Source organism: Sesamum indicum, linkage group LG3, assembly GCF_026168435.1.
Source record: "Sesamum indicum cultivar Baizhima isolate 11 linkage group LG3, ASM2616843v1, whole genome shotgun sequence".
Taxonomy (NCBI): Eukaryota; Viridiplantae; Streptophyta; class Magnoliopsida; order Lamiales; family Pedaliaceae; genus Sesamum; species Sesamum indicum.
Genome location: NC_142659.1, coordinates 25,985,707 through 26,009,219, shown reverse-complemented (window position 1 = coordinate 26,009,219; position 23,513 = coordinate 25,985,707). Strand labels below are relative to the sequence as shown.

General features: G+C 33.9%; 3 protein-coding genes and 1 non-coding gene across 5 annotated transcripts; 2 read left to right on the top strand and 2 right to left on the bottom strand.

Moving 5' to 3' along the window:
- Positions 1 to 1,792: 1,792 nt before the first annotated feature.
- Positions 1,793 to 4,318, top strand: LOC105158803 (cytochrome oxidase assembly protein). 2 transcript variants are annotated; one of them, XM_011075676.3, is made up of 2 exons: positions 1,793 to 1,952; positions 3,790 to 4,318. In XM_011075676.3, exon 2 carries the CDS (start codon positions 3,826 to 3,828, stop codon positions 4,030 to 4,032), a length of 207 nt encoding a protein of 68 aa, XP_011073978.1. In that variant the 5' UTR covers positions 1,793 to 1,952; positions 3,790 to 3,825; the 3' UTR covers positions 4,033 to 4,318. The 2 variants fall into 2 exon arrangements, with proteins under 2 accessions (XP_011073978.1, XP_011073979.1); XM_011075677.3 differs by lacking the exon at positions 1,793 to 1,952 and adding an exon at positions 1,959 to 2,056.
- Positions 4,319 to 4,635: 317 nt separating this feature from the next.
- Positions 4,636 to 8,671, bottom strand: LOC105158802 (uncharacterized). Its single transcript, XM_011075673.3, has 3 exons — positions 8,417 to 8,671; positions 8,159 to 8,296; positions 4,636 to 5,416 (listed from the first exon to the last, which is right to left on the bottom strand). Exons 1-3 carry the CDS (start codon positions 8,543 to 8,545, stop codon positions 5,234 to 5,236), a joined length of 450 nt encoding a protein of 149 aa, XP_011073975.1. The 5' UTR covers positions 8,546 to 8,671; the 3' UTR covers positions 4,636 to 5,233.
- Positions 8,672 to 12,934: 4,263 nt separating this feature from the next.
- On the top strand, positions 12,935 to 13,063 carry LOC148788832 (small nucleolar RNA snoR86). The gene has a single exon (XR_016065011.1). It is a non-coding gene; the product is annotated as a small nucleolar RNA snoR86 (small nucleolar RNA).
- Positions 13,064 to 15,597: 2,534 nt separating this feature from the next.
- On the bottom strand, positions 15,598 to 19,289 carry LOC105158801 (acyl-[acyl-carrier-protein] desaturase, chloroplastic). Its single transcript, NM_001304406.1, is given in 3 exon segments — positions 15,598 to 16,158; positions 16,480 to 16,984; positions 19,162 to 19,289. Coding segments are annotated over 3 exon segments (1,191 nt in total). The 5' UTR covers positions 19,287 to 19,289.
- Between the last annotated feature and the right edge of the window lie 4,224 nt (positions 19,290 to 23,513).

Genomic DNA, 23,513 nt, shown 5'->3' with positions numbered 1-23,513 from the left:
AACACAACAATTTTACATGGTCTCATGCACCAGAAATCCCAAGAGGTTATCCTGTTGCTCAGACATTTGGAAAGTGAGAAACGAAGCCATCTTTCAGAATAAAACCATAAACCAAGAATGCATTTGGTTTGAAATTCATAAACAAAAGGCTCAGCTTGTCAACAATCCTTTGGCAGAACAAATAATGTAAGTATCAAAAGATACACCACAGAATTCAGTCAAACTGGATATTGATGGGTTGACCCTAGGTAACCCAAGGCTACGGAGGTGTTATCACTTGGATTTAGGCCTCTAAATACACATTGGTTTTTGCACTCACATGGCTGAAATATGGGTTTTAAGAAGTGGTATAATACTTGGAGTTATATATCAAATTCAAAAACTGCTTATCCAAACTGACTACAAAATGGAAGAGGGTTAGCCATCACACGAGGTATATAGGACTTGTCTATGAGTCTGAATAGATTTCACGAGTTATGACTTTTTTTGTTTCATGGAAGACGAATTTGATAATTTTTGGTGATGTGAGCAAAAATTATTCGTCCAAATAAATTCAACTTGAAATTTTTGGACCTAGCTTTTCATAAGTCTTGGGAAGGAGATCTGTTATATAAAATATGTTAGCATTTCTAGCATTTAAATTAGTATACGATGATATAAATAAAAATTAAATTAGAAGACCCCAATATAGACTAGTAGTTTAGTGTAAAAGTGCTTCAAGCAATACCGTTTTTTACGTGTGCAAGTGTTGCGAAAATATTACCCTTTTGCGAGGGTATAAGACCTTTTACAATCCTCATTCCCTATCAACTGGGAGAGTACGATCCCCTTGAGACCCTACAAAGAGGTTGTTGGACAAGATATACCCCAACTGTTGGGGAATCTTCTTTTCCTTAAGCTATGATTCTTGATCATTGCGGGGGCTTATCCCCTGAGTTACTAAAACTCGTTCTCCAAATAAGATTTTTTTTTTTTTTTTTTCTAGAAGATAGTTAGTTGAGTCAAACAACCTCCCCAAATCCCCGGATATTCTACGTGATGAGAAGATTGTCCTTCCTCCGATCTGTTTCACTGAAATTGGCCCATGTGGGCGTTGAGTTGTTCTAGGTGCTGATTTGGCCGCCACTCGTGCAACCTTGTTGGGCCTCTTCTGGGGGTTTTAGGCTGAGGCTTGGATCTCTCGCGCCCCCCCCCGGCAACCTTGGGTCTTTCTCAAACCCCTTTCCATGTTGGACTTTTTCTTGGACTTCGTACTTTTTAGGGCATTAGTCCCAATTTTTTGGTCTCTCTTTTGTACGTTATGTCCGATTGGTTTTCCAATCCGAAACTTAAACTTGTTTTCGTGTAATTCTTTTTTGAGTAATAAAAGACAAGTTTTTTGTGTTAGAAAAAAAATACATATATGCCGACTCTACTGAGGATCAAATGCTTTTCTTCCTCATGGAACATTAAGAAATAATATCCTTTTTCTTAAAAAAATGCAAAATACTTTTAAAATATGTTCAACCATTATTTTTTAAAATAAAAGAAATATAAAATACCAAAAGATAATGTTTTAATTTTTTTTAAGATTCCACGTCACAGAAATTTGAACAATCTAAGGCTCATAAATTGGAATATCTGTTGCATAATCATAATATTAAAATATAATGCATTTTATATTTATACATTTGGAAATAAAATATCTAAAATATTAAATCAGTTTTTTTTTTTAATTTCTTTTTATAATTTAGTTTTTATTTGTTCCACAAGATTGAAATTTGCAATTGGAATTGAAAATGAAAACCCAACCCATAGAGCCATCGGCCCAGCCCAACTACACATGCAATTGAAGAAAGAAAAGTTGCAATTCTTAAATCCCTTCATTTTTAGCTGAGCTTCAGGCTCTACAGTCTACACTACTTTCTCGAAGAACCCTAGGCCTGGATTTTGCATCAAGCTCTTTATTGGAGGTAATTTTTCTATAATTTCACCTTTAAATACATTCTGATGTGTACTTTTCGTTTTCGTGGTTGTAATGTGTCTAAGGTCGGTTTGGGGTTATCCCTAACTTCAGGTCCGTTGAATCTCTTCTGATGCGATTCTTTGCTGCTAATTTTATTGTGGTTTTAGTTGGGTTCTTGCTTTATGAAAATGGGAATTTGTTGCCGCGATTTTATGTTTGGTTTTGTGTGTTTTAGCTCTGAAAGTTACAAGTTCCTGTAGTTATCTGCTAACAGATTTGTTTTTCTACTTGTTGCGCTTTTGTTTTTGGTTGTTGTTCTGTTTGTATTAAGTTTGAGTTTTGTATATTAAATAATTACATTTTAGACTGAAATTACACATTCACCCCCAAAAACACTTTCGAAATCACGCATAAACCCACTCCAAAGATTCTGCGTTTTACAACTCTTCCCCTCCTGTTAGTGTTTGGACGAAAAATGCAGACGTCGGAAAAAAAAGTAGTAATAATAATAATAGATACATAATCTTCCAATTTTACCTCCTATTTAACATTCTCCTAATAATATTTTTATACTTGTGTGGGGTAAACATAATATATATATAAAATTAGAAAGGGTGTAATTGTAATAAAATATTATTTTCAGATTATAGCCTTTTATGGAAAGTAGTGGTTGATGAAAGAAAAATTTAGTCTTTTTTTGAGTTTTTCTTCATTGGTGTATTCCATATAAAGTACCATATACTACTTTGTCAAAAACACATAAATTTTTGCTAGTACTACTAAATTTAAGGTTGATATGCCTAGATTCAAAATGCCAGTGACAGAACAAAAAATGGTGTTAACCTAACCTCATATATAGGAATTCAGAAAAAATGACTCACGCATGAAACAATAACTAGTTTTTCTGTTCATCAACTACTACTTTTTATTGTATAACTATAATTCAGGGACAATATTTTATTACAATTACACCTTTTTGACTTTATATATATTACATTTATCTCCTTACAAGTATTAAAATGTTAATAGGGATATGCTGAATGAGGGGTGAAATTGGAAGTTAATGAAAAGAAATTTGTTGACGTGAACGTTTTCTATTCAAACTCTAATAGAAGGGGGACAATTGTCAACAGATAATTTTCAGAGCGGGTGTAAGTGTAATTTCGAAAACTTTGGTGTAAAAGTGTAATTTCACATTTTTAAACAGGGTCTAAATGTAATTAACCCTATATTTTAAGTCAAGAAGGAGGGAGCCTCTTATTGGAAGCTATTGCTTATTAGGATGTGTTCAAATGTTGGAGTGGCTGGAAGTATTGTAGGAAAGTTCATTTCCTGATGTTTGATTGTGAAGGAAAATACTAGGAAGTGAATTTCCTCATTTGAATGAGGATAAGATTTTTGTGGGAATACGCTGGCACAGTTGATTGTAGTAGATTATCGGAAAAGAAAGTTGTTTTTCTGATGTTTGATTGTGAGGAAACACTGGGAATTAACTCTGACCATGCCCATCTAAGCTCCGTAACACTGCATCTTCTTGAGTTTTCGCTAATCCCTGCAGTTTCTAAGACATCTCCAGAAAGACTAGGAGATATATGAAAATGAATAAGCATCTTAAACATATTTCTTATTAACAAGATAGGAGCTGATTTTCATTACTGCCTGGCTAGTGTTCTGATGTCAGTTCTTTCTCAGGTAGTGTAACCTGTAAGTGGAGGTTGTAATTGAGTTCCTAACTAATGTAAATGTTCTCTTTGACCTGGATGTATATTTTCTCGCACTTTTTGATTCTTGAATTTTTTGGGTGCACTGGGTTAACAATTAACTGTTGCTTGTTGAACCTGCAGATTTGTCGTAACAGAGTGTTAACGATTTATCCGGAGATGTCTGGGATTGCAGGATACCGAGCCCTTGCACCAAAAACCAAGAACCTGATTGTTGCTGGGGGGCTGTCAGCATTTGTCTTCGGGGTGTATTTCTACACAATGAGGGCTGTTGGCGGTACAGATGAACTTCAGGTAGCTATCGACAAATTTGAAGAGCATAAACGTAGGAATGAGGAAGAAGCAACCTTGGCTCCAAAAGCTTAGTTGATTTCACATGAATAGAACTATGTAATTAGCTAAACATTGGTCGACAGAAACGCGATAGCGCATCCTTATCCTCGACTTGAGTATGATTTCTGATTTAGAAATGTAGTCATGATTATAAGTTTTTGGTTGTGATTCAAATAAAGACATGATTGTTATCCTTCCCAGATACTTCAGAAACTGAATTCTGGTACATATGTATTTTCAGCTCTTTTCAATCTGCCGGAAGTTCTAGAAAACATGTAACATCAGTTGTCATTGTTATATAATCTTTTTCCTTCTTGTCCTTTCATGTCGCTGTACTTTTTATTTTAATAACTAAGCATCATTCTTGGAGAAAAAAACAAATTGTTGAAGTCCATCGTCCTGCGACGGACAAAATCACTGAGATAATTTGCATTGTGGATATGGTTGATGAAAATACATTTATATGGTTTGATGAAAATACATTTATATGGTTTGATGAAAATACATTTTCTTAGTGACATATCAAGTTACCCAAATACAGGATAAAGATGAGTTTGCACTTCTGGAAACTTCAACCAAGATAGTTGTCCAGAAAAATGAAAGAGAAGGATGGAGTATTACTAACAAGTGTGATAGTTTCGCCGTGCCAAAACAGTTCTTCAACAAAATATATATTTTCAGACAAGAAGTCCTATTATAATAACCTAAGGAGAAAGAAGAGGAAACTACCAAGTTCCAGTTAGCTGGATTTTCACCTGCTCATCAAGCAAGTATTTGGTTTCATTTAGCACCCGAAAGCCCCACTTTGTTTACAAGTGAAACATGCGTTTCTTCAGAACTTGGATGCCAAGTGTATCTGGATTATCAACACATCAATACAAGACTCCTACTGAGATATGTCATATATTCCACCGCAGACCTGCGTTTGAAATACCACTAAATCTTGGAAAATATCATGCCTCCGTACCATCAGCAACCTCCTGTTTGCTCAAAGTCTTGATATTTTTATCAGCTTTTGCTCTCACACATCAAAGATCAGGATTCTTGTGATACAGCTTGTTGAGTACATCAACTCTTCATCATTTCTAAGTTGCGAATCAATAAATTTAAGGTATGTTCATCTGATAATAGCTTAATAGTCGCTGCAGATCAGTTTTATGCCTCAATCTACTAAAAGTATAAAGAGGATGCAACAGGACAAAATGGCTTCCAGCATTGCATGACGTATTAGCTTCTAATCTTTTATTGATAGATATGCCTTCAATTTTCCAGCAAGATGTGGCATCATCTCAATGCTGTCTTGAACGGACAGGTTAACACATGACTCCAGATCGTTCATGGCATTTTTGCTGTTTGGCTGGAGCTTGGCCCCCTCATATTTGTCTTGGCAAACCCTGAGAGACCTGTTCAGTTTTTCCTGTATGTAGCAAGAAGACATGAACAGAGTCACTTTGCTGAAGACATGTCAGGATGAAACAGAAAGTAAAAGAACCAAACCCTCACACATCAACTAGGGAAGAAAAGTTTCCAATTGACCAGCATAATCATTCACATATATTAACATCCATTTGGACTACAGTTTAGAAACAAAGAGAAGTAGAACAAGATGAACCATCACATGGTGACGATCGTGGTATTGATTTGACATTGTCAGTTACATGTTGAAATACTCATTGTTGCTTTCTCCAATTTCTTTAACATCTGTTACATCTTCAATCAAACAAGTGCATAGAGAACATAGGACCTTGTAGTCCTGGATCCTGGAACAAAAGGTTTCTTTAATGGGACAAAGGGGATAAACTCACAACATCTCACAGTGCTGGATCCTGTTACAAAAGGTGTTCTTTGAGTAGAGGGGATAACATCTGGTTACTTTAATACAAAACAGGGATAATGGACTGTGGAATGATTTTCGGTGAAGACTTCTTGGATGACTTGAGAGCATGATCCAGACTTTTCAAGCATGTTGATAGAAAGTTGGAATCATGAAGCAATTAAAGGAAGAAGACAACCTAGTACTATATGCATCAGCAGAAACTTGTCTTCCCTAAAGAAAAAGCTATTAAACTCAACATATTCTCCAAGACAATCTCAGTCAGTACCTTTCTGAAAATCATACTCATAATTCTTTTTTAGAAAGATATTTACTTAGTTCCCAATACATGCCAAAACCAATCTGCGAGTACTTGTTACATCTTTTGGTCTCTCATTGTTGAAAATAAGATTCAGGAGATCCTAGTTGCTATACCTAATATAAAAGGGAATCACCTATAACCCTGATAAGATATGAGAATGATTCCAGGCCTCCTAGTTCAAGTTTCAGAGTTCTTCAGGCTGATCCAAGATTAGGAAATTATTACCAAACCATACCCCCAAAACAGAATAGTCGTGTATCTTATACAGTAGATCTCCAAAAATGCCAAACCCAATAAAGCAAGCCAAATGTGAAAGATTTATTATGAAGATAGATTGTTTTCAATTACATAAGCTAGAAATCCCATTGCAGCTGGAACACAATCAATAGTACCAAACACGTCACTCTCCAGTTTACTGTGAGTTGAGATTTCAGGTCCTCATTACTTTTTCCCTAGTAATACTTTTTTGAGACTACTTGACCCTCCAACAACGACCATCCAAAACACAACTGGGGTACAGTTTATGTATTAAGTCTAACTGCTCTTTGACTTACACAGTTTGGATCTTAGGACCAAATCCCAGATGGGGAAGTTGTTATTATTAGTGAAGAAATTTACTGAAGAACTATATACCAAAATTCATTTTTAGTAAAGAATTAAACTCCCATGCTTCTAATAATCCTTTCTCAAGACATATTGAAGTTGTGCACAAGGCTTTCCTAACCCAAAATGTTTCTGTCATAAAGATTATTAAAAAAATTTCTATTATAGATCTCTTAGGGTAAATAATTAATCAATCAATTTACAAACTAAATCTTGACTCACTCTTACTTTGTTGCATGAATAAGCTAAAAAGTAAAAGATTTTTATTTTCAATTTTTGAAATCCTTTTAGCAGCACAAAAAAAAGTTTAGTAAATATGTTTCAGTTATGGATTGAAGGAAGTTGAAATTCATATTATTTATTATATACACCAAACATTTAAAAAATTGTCAATCACCAACTTTGGCTAAATAGTTTGACACACGAAGTAAATTGTAGATGAATGTAGTTGGGTTGAGGAGCCAAATACTTGTGGGATAAACTTATGGCAGATAAATTTGATAATTCAAATTTTTATTATATTTGTTTAATTAAATAAAAAATAAGAACGACAAAATTAATAACTGATCAATTAATAAAATAAATTAACTTTAAATGTGTATGAATGGACACTTATTTATCAAATTAATTAATAAAAAAATATGGTAATTTCTGAAAGAAAAGAGTATAGTTAATGGCATTTTTAGACAACCCACATTTTGCCAACCATGGTCCCCTTGAAAGATACAAAGGCGAAGCAATTTTCCTGGTTAAAGAAATCATGTGGATGTCAAAGGAAAAACACTGAGTAATCAGTGAACCATTAAAACTGTGAAATCTAAAACGAAATTCAACATAAGCCACCATTTAGAGAAACATAGTTCTCAATCTCTATGGTCAATTAAAATTACTAGATTTTAGATTACCTCTACAGTTTGATGGCATGTGTGGAGTAGCTAAAAATGACGAACAATAAAACAAGGATTGCATAGATATATGCTTCTAATACTAGGACCGTAGCATATGGCAAGCAACACATGCAAAACCCCACTGCAGTACCTAATAACTCGAAATTGTTCTTACTGCTAAGTTTGATAATGAAGACCTCGCCAACTATAAGAAAACTTGACTCTCTGTTTCAGTACATAAATGAAATACATTAGTAACCTTGTTTATGTTCAGCCATCACACACCTTCTGGTAGACATTCAGAGAATCCATTCATTGCAGATCCATAATATATATAGTTCTTTGCACAATAAAACATAACAAAATACTAATACAACATCAAAACTGAAAACCGGACATAAAAAAAACATGAATGAGCACAACACAAACCTCGTGTCACATCAGTCATTATTTCAATTTCAACACACGCAAACAACAGCCCTTAGAAAAATCATTTCTTGAGAAACCCAATCCACAAATAGAATAAATATTTACTTGAAACTTAGCCATCTCATTCTCGACCAGATTCTGGGCATTGAGCACAGGCACACTGCAATGCTCCACACAGTTGCTTATCTCGTCCTGCTTCCTCCTCCTGTCGAAGCACTCATATGCACACTTGAAGTAAGCTTGCTGCAAATTCCATCAAAGCGAAAAGCATATAATAAAATCTACGCATACATAACTACACAGTCACACCGAGACCCCCCCCCCCCCAACACACACAAACAAAGAAAAAGAGGTAAAGAAAACCTGGAGGGTGAAATTAATGTGGTCTTGTACACTGGTAAGATGCGATTGGGCGGCGGCGTTGACCTCATTGAGCTTCTGCCTCAATCTTTCATTGAATAATCTCTCTTCTGCTGCTGCTATGTGATCCATTGCTATGTATGTCCCTATTTCTTCAATCGGTTTCTGGTGAATTTGGGTTTAGGGATTCTTCTTGGGGTTTAGGGCTTTGTGGGTTAGCGCTCTGTTTGTTCTCCAGGGGAGGGTATAATTGGAAATTACATCTAACTGTGATTCTTTTCTTTTATGCTCAATAAACACTAATGTATATCTTTCTTTGCACTAAAGTAGCCAAGCCTTCTAATTTTATGTCTAATTTTATTTTTTAATTTTTTTAATTAAACTTATTTAAATAAAAAATTATAAACAACTTCTATTAGCATCTACAATTTATTGATAAAATTATTAAGAGAAAATTGCAATTTTGGTACAACAATTTACGATACCCTACAATACTGATACTATGATTTGAAAAACAACTCAAAATGATGTTACAGAAACGGAAATTAGCATTTTGGGTACCATAGTCGGATTCCAAACGGCACGGTCAATTGCGTTGCATGCGGCCGTTAAGTCATGCAACGGGGGCAAGGGCAAAAAACAATATTTTGATGTTTTGGAGATAAATGCGAGGGTTCAAACTTATTTTTAAGCACTTTTCTACTTATTTTCACCATCATTCTTCCATTATTTTGCTAATTTGGTGTTGGGAAGGTGAAAATAATATCAACAAGTTCAAGCCATTTATAAATTTTAAATGACTGAACTTGTAAATAATAAACGTTAAGGTTAAATGTAATTTATCTCCTGTGATATTAGAAATGAATAATTTATCCCCTGTAAAAAAAATATTAATTTACCCCTATGTCTTTTAAGAAATGAAGCAAAAAGATCCTTCATGCAGTTATGTGTGTTACACGCGCTTTTTCATATTTTTTGAAATATTTTTTTTTATAAAATGATATTTGTATTATTTACAATCGTTGGAATTGATTTGAATCTAAGGTTAAAATTTGATTTACAGATCAACGGTATAGATTTAATTGTAAATAATATACATTTTTTATAAAATTTAATTCAAAATAAATATGCAATATATATATATATTTAATTATATTTATATAAATATATATATAGAGAGAGATGGACTAGAGGCAGGGGGTCGGCGGCGACAGCAACCGATGATGGAGGGGGAGGGCGATTACTGAAAAGAGAGAATTGGGGGTGGCGATGACTGGGGTGAGAGGATGGGGAGGGGCCGCAATGATGGGGATTGGGGAAAGGGGTGGCGATGGGGAAGGGAAATGGGGTGGGGGGTGGTGACGGGAACTCGGGAAAAGGGGACCGACGACGAGGGAAGGGCTAAGGGGCGGTGATGATCGGAGATGGGTTGGGGCCTTGAGGGGGAAGGTGGCGGCGGCGGTGGCGGGGTGGGGGATGGAGGGTTTAGGTTTGCATTTTTTTAATAAAATAATATATTTCATTGTATATTATATATAATTATATATATAAAAGACAACATTTTCAGTATATGTACAAGTAATACATTTTTAGTAATATCATATTATACAATAATAACATTTTATTATATATTTATCTCTTTTCATTTATTATTATCTCTTTTCCCTTCTGCTCACCCTTCTTAGGAGTTGAGTATGATTTTTGACTTCGATGAGAAGATGGAGGGGATGAGTTTACCGGGTGGTTGGTTGCCAATTGAGCTACCACTTGTGCTGCAACTGTTATAATAGGTGACTAGAAAATCAATAAGATTGGTTAATTTGTAATTTATTTAAGATTTTTTTTATTTTGTAATATTGAATTAAATGAATACGAGTAAGTATTCATTTGGCTTATTTTGTTGTTCTTATTCCTGTAATTTTTCATACATTACAACAAAGCCCATAAATCACTAATCAACCAATGAAGTTGGGTTGCATTTGATGGCAACGATGAAACCAACTTCGAGGGTTAGATCTGAAATGTTCCAAGTTGAGAATCTCGAAAATGGACATCGAGGGTTCTATTGAGACTTGCACTAAATATTGCTTTCATATGATGGGTCTCGTGTTTCATAGATGACAAATGTATGATGTTTATGCAATTTTAGTGGGCAGTTGATAAAGATTATCAAACCGACTGAACTGACTTGCGGAGAGTCGTCATATGAAAGCCTATAAAGTTTGGTCGGTATGACTTGAACTCCTCAACTTCGATAGTATGGAGTTTAGTCCTCAGACTTGAGGATCTACGCGGTCTCACATATGAGACGATTGTATCTAGGACTTGGTAAAAGATGACTATAATCTGATGTGATAGTTATAAGCTTTGTTATAGTACAATTAGAAGATGTATGAAGACTGGTGAGTTCCAAGAGAGGATCCATCGCCTATCATGAGATGATAGCAATATCCTGTGCGTTCTGATATGTGTAATGCTCCCAAGAGTCTGTGACCACAATGGGCGATCAAATAGGAAAGCGTTTTTCTATGTTGATCAAGTGGAGAAACATATCATAATATTAAGTATAACTATCTAGTCTAGGATGAGAATCTATGACCAATTCCATGCCCTAGACCAAGAACAAGAGATGGCCGATGGCAAGACCATACTTATATGACACTCAGTAGCCTTAAGGTTCAAGCCATTTTTACCTATTCTTTAGTGCCATGGATCGTTCCTAGAATATTACCCATGGTGACAGGTGCTTTTGAATTAAGTGTTAATCGAAAGTAATTAATTAAATATATATTTGCCAATTAGATATTGTATTGACGCAAACCTAAATCTAGTTGAAGGTGAACCTATAGAGTCATACAAAACACCACTCAAAGAAGTAATAGAATTATTTATGAATTAATTTAAAGAGTAAATTAATTGAGATTGAATAATGTGATCATTTAAATGGGAGAACCCATATGATGGGAATTTCAAAATTTAATTAATGAGATTAATTAAATTTGTATTAGATCTAATTAATTTGATAAGATCAATTTTAATTGAATCGGATAAATTAGTTAATAGGATCAATTAATTAGAGTTTTGATGTGATAATTTAATGAGATCAAATAAATCGAGTTAGACTTAATTATTGATGGATTAATTAATTGGGCAATGGACTAGGATTTATTTGTTAAGATCAAATAAATTTTATTTGGGCTTTTAAGAATTGATTGGATTAATTCTATTGGGGCAGAAGCCTATGAGTTTAATTTATTTTTGAATTAAGCCCAATAGGATATATTATATATATAGCCCTATATTGCATATATATATATATGAAGTTGTAAGGATGAGGGAGTTATTGCTTGAGTACTTGTGGTATTAGTAGATAGTGTACCATAGAGACACATATTGTACCTTTTTTTTTACTTGACATACAGTGTATGCATGTATACATACAACAAGAATATGAAATGTCTTTTGTATGTGTATAACGTATAGGCTTGGTGGTCATAAAGTGGGTTTGGTGGAGCTTGCTCATGGGGTGGGACACATGGGGCTTGCTCCCTCTGTTCTCATGTGCCTCGTGGGTAACGTCCACCACTAGGACATTGTAAGCTCGAGGTTTGGTCTCCATTCTTAGTGCTAGGGTAATATTTTTTTCCCACAGACAGTGCAAATAATGTGGCTTGCAATTTAATCAATTTTTTATTACGTGATATATTATCGACTTTAACTCTATATAAGTTTCATAATTTTGTCATGAAAAAGTGCCTTAGAAGAGGGAAGTCTTAAGCCAGCTAGTCTCGTAAGTAAAATATTGATTGTCTTGGTTTCAATTTGTAAGGAGAAGCCGCATGTTTTTGTCTTATTAAAACGTCTCGCTAGGAAAAGAAAGCTTTTTAACTTGTGTCGCTCAAACTCCTTATTGCAATTAATGTAAGATGCTTACCTATATTATCAAGTCCAACGTTGATTGTGGTTAATTAAATTAATTATATGTCATATATCGGTACTAATAAAATTTAAATGGATTTGATTTTTAATCAAATATCATTGTGTAATATATCACGCAATTAATAAAAGATATTACTAATAAGTTCAGTATAAAAATAGCTAATCATTTCAATATTATTTTTAATTATTTCTTAAACAAAATTGCGTGTGCCATGTACAAAACTGGGTCGTCGATCCGAAACTACAACGAATTATGAGCGGCTCCGATAATAACTCGAGTTTGTAGCCATTATATCAGGGCCAGGGCAATCTAGTCATTTCGTAACTAGGGTTTCAATGATAACCCTAATTTCTATGCTTATAAGTACCCTCCCGCCTACTACTCTCCCTCCCGCACAGTTCATACTCATTTCTGTGTTCATCTTTTCACCATCTTATGATTTTGTGAGTTCTCTCTCCATCTCCGTCGAGTCTTAGAATCTGAAATTAGTTCGATGGTTTATATGAATTTTGTCTCTTTGGGGTTGAGGGGGTTTGTTGGAAATTCTTCAGAAAGAGAAAGAATAGAGAAGCCAATTTGCAGAGCAAGGGCGTCGATTGTATATCAATGACGAACACTTGCCTTGAAGGTTGGCGATAGTCAAACGCGATTCTCCGTGCCTTTCAAATCTATCTTGGTTTTGATTGCGGCCTCGAACAAATCGCTACATTCTCCCCTTGCATTTTTTTCAAAAATGGGAGAAGTTTATTTTGATTGAATTCGAAGATTGTTGGCCTAATTTAATTTGTTTTCTTCTTAATCGCCTGAAACCCTTCTCTTCCCGATTTATTTAAGGTTTTTGTTCTTTTTTTGTGAAGTTTTGTTTTCATAATTTGAAGTTGCTCTCGCTTCTTTGAGAGCTAAAATCTTCACAATCTTCCTACTTTTTTGTGCTTTATATCCATTATTTCATAATATTTTGATTTATAACCATTATTATTATTATTATTATTTAGTGAAGTTGGTTTGTAATTATATGATGATTTTGAAATTGGAATTGAGCTGGGTGAAGGGGTTTGAAGTTGATTTCGAAAAGAGCTATTTCTTCTGCAAGCTGAATGGCTGAAATGAGTTTGGCGTAGCATTTTTTGATGTCTTCAGTGAAAGCGTGTTTGATATTAGTTCAGTTGATTTCGGCCTGCATTGCTGGGTCAAATGATAATTCAGTAAAATAATTAAAGTTGGAAGTGGAATTATGTTGGTAAAATCAGGAAAAGAAGGAGAATGAATATTATTCGGCAGGCATACATTCGAAAATCAACAACTAAAAAGAAAACATGATGCGAAACTCCAAGCCTGACCACAACGAAACACCAAGCACACCATGTAAGGCTAGAAATTAAGGAGTGGAAAGAAGGGATTGTGCTTAAGTCAATGAGTGAAGCAGGCAGGCCATCAGAGAAGCAACCCTAAAGTCCTCCGTCCACATGCATGCTGTCCGTAGAATCTGGCCAGTATGCAGCGAAGCTTCTTGCCACAGTTTAGCATTTGTAGGTTGCACATCCTCCTTTTCTGCACCACACCTCGGGCAACCACCCCGCACAAAAACTCACCTAAATTGCAGATTAGAACATATTGGAAGTGCTTGCTTACACGCTTTTGCCAAACTAAACTTTTCACCTTGTTAGGAAGTTTTGTCATCCAAACAAGATTCCACCCACCGCTCTGCTAAACACTGCCTCCTTCACTTCCCTGACCAATTTATAAGCACTTGTGCCCTGAGGATGGGAAACAAACTGGTCTTGGCTCCTAGGCCAAGAAAGTTGAATCAAACTTATTGTTGTCTTTGTAACTGGATCAAATACTTGTTGAAGTACAAAGTTGATAACACTGATTGTTGCAGGATTAAGGAATAACTGAAACAGGACTAATCGAAAGATTTGTCTGGCCTGGAATCCAACTATCAATGGAAGAACCCCTCCAGCTATAGCCAACCCCTCCCACTCCATAAGTGAAAGACTTGTGTTGGAGTAGAAGAAAATATTCCTGCTATGAGAGCTTTTGTCTCAAAAGTTTATTAGGATTTTGGTTTCATGCAAACCCCAAATACAAAAATAAAAGTAGTTAAATTTCAAAGAAATACTTCTTCTAATACTCTTTGACCCCTGGATTTCGGTAACAAAAAAAGAAAAAAAAATCTAAAACAAATAATCTTCTTTTTCAAATATAATCTAATTTCATACCTTATGTTGTAATATATTTTGCCTTTGCTTTACGATTTTCTTGATAAAATTCAACATCAGAACATAGCTTTAATAATTAAATTCAGATATAGCAATGATATAAACTCAAGATCTAAGAAAACAGATTATATATAGCGTAAATTACTAGTTGTCGGATATTTTCTTGTTTGAAAATTTATAAATATTTCAATTATTTAATTCTTGAACGAAAATTTGAAACTGTCAACTTGTCCTTATTATTTAAAAATAAATTAAAAAAATGTGAAAATATATTAGAAAGGCACATGAAAAAAAAAAAATGAAAAATTGGTACAAGAAACTACCAACTTGGTGCAAAAAAATTAATTTTTTTTTTAAAAATAAGTGGAATTATAATTCATCATCCACAAAAGCATTTGTTATAACACCATAAAAAATTAATTTTAACCTAATGAAAACTAATGAATTAAATTAGTTGTTAAATAACCATTAAAATTAAGAAGTATTGATAATTTCTCAAATAACAAGAATATATTTGTAATTATGCTCAACATGAAAGAACTGAAATTTGTCCTTATACGTAATAGAAACTTATTAGAATTAAGTATTGTAGTAAAAATGAAGGGTAAGAAAACCAAATTTCCCTGACCACCTGGGATCAGAGCTCCATTGTTCCTCATTATTTCAATCAAGGTGATGATCGCATGTTGCCCAAGTGCAAAATCACATGGCAGAATAACTATTTATCTCACAACCATGATTACCAAAATTCCCTTACGATATTTGGCAGTTTCAGTCACAATAGCTAGACAAGAAATCATACCAGCCCACATTAGAACAACGTAACAACTAGAGCTGCCCCTATATGAAGATCTAAAAGACTTCGAAAAGATAACAAACCACTATCTACAGTCTCTTTCACTCCCGACATAATCCTTCTGAAGGAACAATAAATCGGTGGTGCTGCAAACAAGCTACAATGCAATTTCTTTTCTTACCAATAGTTACATCGATGGAGCACAAGAAACTCATCCGAACTGAACTCAGAGTTGCACCTCTCGATCATGTATCCAGCTAAATGGGATCTTTGGTGCTTGCTTGGCCCGCCCTTGAGCTCTCTCCTCTAACCTCCTGATTCTTGGGGGCAGCCCACAGACATAGTCTTGGGCTTTCTGCCCATCAGCAGATAGTCCTGTTAAATTTGCCACTTTCCATCTGGCGACCAAGTGTTCTAGGATGTCGGCATAGTCTTTGGCCGTATAGACGCCAAGCCGCTGAGCAACAGATGAGAAGTGGTCGAAGAGGTTATCGTCACGGCCATCATACATCAAGTGGGCTGGCATGGAGATCTTCTTCCTCATCATGTCAGCAAAAGCCAGCACAGTGTCGTTGGGGTCAATCTCAAATAGCTTTTCCACTATCTTGGTGTATGCAGTTTCATGACGCTTCTCATCTGCGGCAATTGTGCCGCAGATTTGGGCCAGCTTCAAGTCCCCATGTTCCCTTGCAAGTCTTGCAGTGTTGCCATGGGAGATGAAAGTAGCCCTTTCTTGGAAGGATGTATAGATAAATCCAAGATATGGGCTGTTTTCTGTCCGTGGATCCTGAAAAAGTTCGCAATTCAAATGCAAGTTGTGAGTCCGTTGAATTCTCAGACTCATGATAACAAAAAGAAAGAATCCGACAGAATTTAGCTAATGCTAAATATGCCATGAGGGGTTTCTGGCGAGTGATGGAGCTAATTTTATTGAAAATAACGTCTTTCTTTAGAAGATCATTCTGTTTGCTCAGTTGACCTAAGAAATCGAGCACTAGCAATGAGAGAAGCATTCCAAAAACTGAGCAAAGGATTAGATGCATGAAAAAACAAAAGCAGTAGTGATGGAATCCGAAAATAATTAGCGGAATTATCCGTGATGACTTACCATTCCTGATCCTATCAGATACTGGATAGTCTTCTCAATTTGTCTCATATCTACTCGTCCAGAGAGATAGAGATATTTATTTAGAAGGTCCCCATGCCTATTTTCTTCAGCAGTCCATGCCCTTGTCCAAATAGCCCAAGAAGTTGGGCTGGCCCCCGTTTCATCCCGCACACCGTCTAAGGTATTAAGCATTGTTTGATATGTTGGAAGGGCTTCTTCTGTGATCATATCACCGACTAAAACAACAAAATAATCATCTGGAATCTCCTTGGCTCTCTCCCTCAATTCCTTGACCTGATCATCGAATCCGTCAGAAGATGGATCAGGCAGGAAATCCTGAGGTTGCCAACATTTCTCAACAGGCTTAAGGTGAACAAGTATATTATTGTCAGCCCAGTCTTCCAGAGCTTTGAAGATCTCAATCTTTTGTGGTGGCATAGAGTGTGTCACTTGAACATGAACCTCTCGGGGAGGATTAAAAGGCCTCTTGACCGTCTCGACCTCCCTGCAAAAGGATTGCACATGCTTATAGAGATCATTTGTATACCAACGAGAATAACTGCCTTACATCGAGTTATCAGAAGGACAGAAAGATCTGGATATGAATCTCCCCAAGGAATCAATTCAGACAAAAGCATATTCGAGAATTCCTAAAGATAGAAGAATGCACCTTCATGATTGACAGCAATGCAACAGTATAGTTTTATAAGTCTATGGCGCTGTTTCAAACACGTATGCAGTCACATTATTCACCACTGGGATCAGCTACCTTTTGTTGCTAAACGACTAGGCACAAGAATCTATCAAGAGATCTGACTAAAGCTAGAGAAATTAGAACAAAAAGTTTAGATCCTAAGATTCTTTATTATTGATCTAAAATCATTCTTGGGAGTAAGCATTTGGTTACTTTCAGAATGGTAGATTTTGGTCTCACTGTTTAGAATAATACTTGCTGTTTCCATGAGATAATGGACCAGGGAATATTGATTCTATGTTCAAAAGAAAAATAACTGTAAAGTTTTATGACAACCATAATCATACATGAAAGTAACACAACCATTATTGAGTATGAGAGCACATTAACCACTTAATTATTGACTACATAATATTCGTAGATCTGGCAGCATGTTTGAGGGCATATGACAAGTTTATTATTGTGAACAGAATTGTCTGCATGCAATCACTGTGTGTGTTTTAACAGTGCCCTATGATTCATAAAATCTATGTCCAGACTCAATTTTAGATCTCTTAGTAATAAGTAATCTCATCAAAGGCGTTCATTCTCTGATTTCTGAAAATGAATTAGATCATTAAACCATTAGTGGAAGTGAAACACAATGCATCACTCATACACCGGAGAACCTGAGAACATGGTAAAGTCGCATGCCATGAAAAACAAGGAAAACAAAGTTCATTAGGACCAGACACATGGTAAAACCTACTAGAGCCGCCAAATCAGCTAACCAACTAAACATAAATGTTCATGCATGCATAGCAGACTGTATCACGACCAAATCAAAAAATTAAAGCAAATTCGAAAAAACATGTAGGAAGGGAACTCTCAATGTGTATTGAGAGAAAGACCAAGTAATAATTGGCTAAGAAGGCTCGGAAAAATTCTAAACTAGGGAGCCCAAACTTGCTCATACTAAACCAAAATGAATGCATAAGGAAATCAAAGTTTTCTAGATTTGTTCACCATCATGAGAAATATGAAGAAAACACAAACCCCTCGCTTCAAAATTCATAAAGATGAAATACTACAAAAGAGTTCACCAAAATAACACCACGGAAATGATAATTTAGAAGAGGAGTAAATCATGATCAAAGTTTAAATATTACAATCTTTCTTCCTAAATTTAACTGGAAAAAGGAGACATGATTACTCAACAAATTACACATATATTCATAGTTATTCTATAGGCAAAGATAACAAAGGCAAAAAGGCCCCTGCTCTTCATTATTATTAACCAATGGAGGGGCTCTGACCTGCGTTACTGGTAACTAATTACTTATAAGCTATAACTGGGGGGGGGGGGGAGGGAACAGAAATAGATGAAGGAGACAGAAAAGATTCTCTGATATTCAACACCATCCCAACCCCCACCCGTTTTGCAAATCAAAATGAATCACACAATTAGAAAAATCAATGCAGAAACTCATTTTCGGAACCAACTGGACTATGAAAACACTAAGCCACCAACGAGAAAAAGAAGTAAATGATTTATCGCAAATACAACAAAGTATTTCTTGATTTAATTAAACAAATAATGCAGACATGCAGTGTAATAGTACGCATTAAAGAAGAAAATAATAAAAGAAAAGACTCCTGAATGCTACACATAAGCAGAAAAAATAGTCTCAAGCATGCCCTTAGAAAGTTTAATAAAGGCCCACACGAGCAAGAACAAAAAGAAAATCAGTTCCCACGTTAATCCAAGATCACAAGCAGTAAACAGGAATCCACAAAAATCAAGAAAGAAACTAGAAATCAGTGTTAAAGAACAAAAACCCAGATCAGAAAACAGCATAAGACAATAAATTTGAGCTGAATATCCAACCCTCACATCAAAAACAAAAAGGAAACAAAACCCTCATAGGCGAAACACATTCATACAACCAAAAAGAGAAAATACTAAAATACACCGAGGAAAAAAGAAGAAGAACCTAAAGAATGCTTACTTAGAACCAGAGCGAAGAGTGGAAGCCATGAAGAACTTAGGAGATCTAACGCTGGCAACCGGTGGAAGAGCAAACGAAGGGCATTTCGGGGATTGAAAATTGATGGCATTCAGCTTCAAGGCCATCCTCTATTTGCTGTTCTTGTATTCTTTTTCAGGTTTTGTTTCCTCCACAAAAGAGAGAGTCGCAAGCTATGTAAGAGACAGAGTGAGAAGAGAGAGAGAGAGGTGGGACAGGGAAAACTGGCTTTTGAAGAGAAGAGGCTGGGGCGAGGCCGTGTCCTATATATATATAGACATATAAGCAATCATATTTAGGCAAAATTACAATTTTGGTCCCCTAAGATTCGGCCATTTTAATATTGATCCCGTACTTTATACGAAATTTTATTTTTGGACCCTAGTTACTTTAAAATGTACATTTTTAATCCAAAAATATAGCAAATTTGGTCATTTTCTCACTTTGGTATTATAAACTAACGATACAACCCACATGATCTTCATATGACCAGTAATTGATGATTTTTTAAGGAAAAAATCGCCACATAACGTTTACGTGCATACAGTAAAAGGTCAATTCAGCTATTTATAGCAGTAAAAAGAGTTACTAAACCCTAAATTATCTACTTATTCTTTTAAAATTTTCTCCAAATCTTTATCTTTCAAGTGTTTCAGGTATTTTACGACGAAAAAGTTGAATGAATTTGAAGAAATTTTGAAAAGACTAGCGTATGATTTAAAGGCTAGGAATTCTTTTTACTGCTACGGCTATTAATTTGACTTTTTACGACATACACATGATCATGTGCATCATGTGATGATTTTTCTTACAAAAAAAAAAAAAAAGCCTAACTAACGGTTATATAAAAATCATGTGTATTCCGTTGTTAGTTTTTAATGTGGAGGTAAAAAAACAACTAAATTTTTCGTAGTTTTGGAGTAATTAAAGGTGCTAATTTTAATAGGACATAGAGTTAAAATTAAAATTTTTTATGGATAATTTTAGTCCCATTACTATAGAAAATTTCGCTATATCAATCTCATACTTTCCAAAAAAAAAAATATTTTTTTTCATAAATATCTCATAATGTAAGTATTATATTTCTCATATATTAACAGACAACACACGATGAAACGCGAAGAATACATCCGGAATTTAGTGCCAGTTAAAATTCAAGAATTTAGAAAATCTGTCATAATGTTTGAATTTATTTTTAGAGTGTTTTGTTGTATTTTGTGGAGATAGAGAGAGAAAAATAAAGATAAATAAGTGTGTGTTAGAAATAATATGTATGTTTGGATTTGTTTTGAGATAATTTAAAATAAGTATTGTATGTTTAATGTTGTGTTTTGGGAGACAAAAATTACTATTCATTGTCAAATCATGTCTTTCTTATATATAGTTATGTATATGCGTGTGTATATATATATATGTATTTATACTAAAATAATTAAAAACACCTAAATAAAGTGTTTTTGAATGATGGCAAACATTGAATATGTTTTGCCTTGTTTCAAAAATAATTTGAAAATGAAAAAAAACATAGCGTGTAATTTTTGTTAATCATACTTGAATTTGGATTTATGAACAATCCTTTTCTGTCATTAAAGCAAAAGTACTGCAAGTCAAGAAATTATCAACAATACAAAGTAAATATTTCTCCTTATATATATACCATTCATTTTACGCAATAATTCAAGGGTCATTTTATTTATCGTTGCACATATGGATCTATATTTCTAACACAAAAATAAAATATAATCATCTTCGAACATGAGAGAAACCTTATCTCTTTATTGGTTCTTCAAGAAGTCCATCCTATAATACGGGACTGAAATTACAATTTAATTATAGAAATAATATTTGATGAGCTGCAGTACGGTGTACGTGGACATTTCGTTAAAAACTTAATGATGAAATGTGTTCTGCACGCCATCATTAAATTATAAGACTAAAATTAATTATTATAAAAATCAGCATATGTATACTGTGGAATTAAATTTCAATTATCTCATATATATTCAAATATTCGTGTTTTCCACATTCATTAAATGTGGATGTCCTGTATTGGTCCATATTTTACGATATAAAAATAGGTTTTTTAACCTAATCAACTGTAAAAAAAAATAAATTCTAAATAATTATAAGTGATGACCGTCATAATAAAGTTGTTTTTTTATTAAAAAAATTGGCATCACAAAATTGAGTGCATTTTATTAAAAAAATTGATGTATATTCTTTAATACATATCATATAAAACTATTGTGGGTGAAAATGAAATTAATCTAAAAAAAGGGGCAAAATTGTGAAAAAGAAAATTAGGAGGGGTGTGAATGCAATTTGCGTGAGTGCGTCAGTGTGTCAGTGTATGTTTGTTTTCAATCACCAGAAAGGTTACATGTTAAGACAGAAATTGCCAAAATGAAAATGACCCCAAAACTAATGGATATTCCACTTGGCACCCGGTTTTCATTGCATGGTTACAATTGTTTAATCCCTTGACAACTCACACTACAAGCTTTGCCACAACTATTTATTTGTTGGATTCATATTGGTGAAGTGGAAAACACAAAATTACATTTAATAAATTGAAGAATCCATTTTATGGATTTTCTTTTTCAAAATTTATGAAACTTGGCTAATAAAATTATCCACCTATCATACAAAATTTAATAAAATATTGGGTCTAAAAATAAAAATAAAAAAGATTACCTAAACATTATTTATATATATATGATGAAATGATCGAAATATTCTAGACGAATTTCTGACAAAAGATCAACGTCAATGATGGATATAGATATTGAAATGATGGAATTTCGAGATAAAATTAAATTTTTTAAAAAAAAGAATGAAGTTGAATAATGGATATAGGAGAGGGGCCTGAGGGGCTAAATTTGCCAATCCCTAAGATTGTAGATATTAGGTACATAGACATTGGATGGCCCCTCCAAACAAACCTAATAGCTGCCAAAGCTAGTAATTGTAGATTTAGAGGGTGTTTGGCCAAGTTTATTTAAAATATTTTATAAGATTATTTTAAAATTTATAAGATGTTTGATTTTATTTTAAAAATAAAAGTTTGAAATATTTGGATAGAATAAAATTATGGAGCTTATTAAATATTAATAGTGGCAGTTTCATAATTAATACGATAAAAATTTAAGGAGATTTAGAAAAATTTGAAAAGGGATAGTTACACGCCCCTCCGATGAGGTTTGGTGTAATTATCATAAACTCCCTGTGGTTTGAAAAATTACATTTAGCACTATTGAGATTTGCTTACGTCTAACAAATAAGTCGCACATTGGTCAAAATTCACTAAATTTACTGATATAACCAAAAAAAGATTGAATGAAAATTGATATTTACCCTTGATTAACTTAAAACAGACTTATTGCAAGCTAAACAATTTTTTTCGGGCCAAACTACCCTTATAATCAAGATATACCTCCACACATGCATTAACACGTGAAGACATATAAGGGTAATTTGATTATAAAAATATTCTTTTGATCTGCTATAAATCAGTAATAAGTCATCAATCAAGGGTAAATATAGATTTTTTTTCCCAAAACTTTTGTTAATATTACCAAATTCGATGAATCTTAACTAACAAAGGGATTTATTTATTAGACAGAAGCAAACTTCAAGGGTGTTAGATATAATTTTTCAAACCACAGGGCATTTACGTGTAGTTACACCAAATCTCAGAGGAGGGAGTGTAATTATCCCTTTTAAATAAATAAGTTGTGAACTCTTTACTTTCTTTAAGCTCGTAGCATTTTATTTTGGATCTTATAGGTTTTTCCTCTCAAAATTTTACCAAACAGTTTTTAACATCTTATAATATATTTTGAAAAATTATAAGCTAACTCGAATAATCGATTAATATTAAAAGTAGGATAAGTTATATTTTGTCATCTGAACTATATCCATTTCTCTCTCTCTTTTTTTTTATTTTTTTTTTGTCAACTTACCTTCATCTTTGCGAAATTTGCACTTTGTCATAATCATTTTTCGAGCAATTTTTCTACCGAAAAAACATCACATGCACTACATGTGATATTTAAGGACAATACATAGATAAAATATCACATATGCAATGTATATAATGCTTTTTCTAGCAAAAAAACGACCAAACAACGGACATATATTAACATTGCAATTTTTAAAAAAGTTAAAATAATAAGTTGATAAAAAAAAGTTTATACAATAAAATATAAAAACGGATATAATTTGAATGACAAAATATAACTTACCCTTAAATGTAATGCACATATCTTTTGTCAAAAAATTAATGAAATAAATCTAATAGAATAAGTGCAGCGATTTTTCTTCTTCCATTTTCT

Coding starts and splice junctions, on each gene's coding strand:
- LOC105158803 (XM_011075676.3), top strand. CDS start 3,826: ATGTCTGGGATTGCAGGATACCGAGCCCTTGCACCAAAAACCAAGAAC.
- LOC105158802 (XM_011075673.3), bottom strand. CDS start 8,545: ATGGATCACATAGCAGCAGCAGAAGAGAGATTATTCAATGAAAGATTG. Junction 8,297..8,416: donor ACATTAATTTCACCCTCCAG/GTTTTCTTTACC, acceptor TGGAATTTGCAG/CAAGCTTACTTCAAGTGTGC. Junction 5,417..8,158: donor ATGAGATGGCTAAGTTTCAA/GTAAATATTTAT, acceptor TGCTACATACAG/GAAAAACTGAACAGGTCTCT.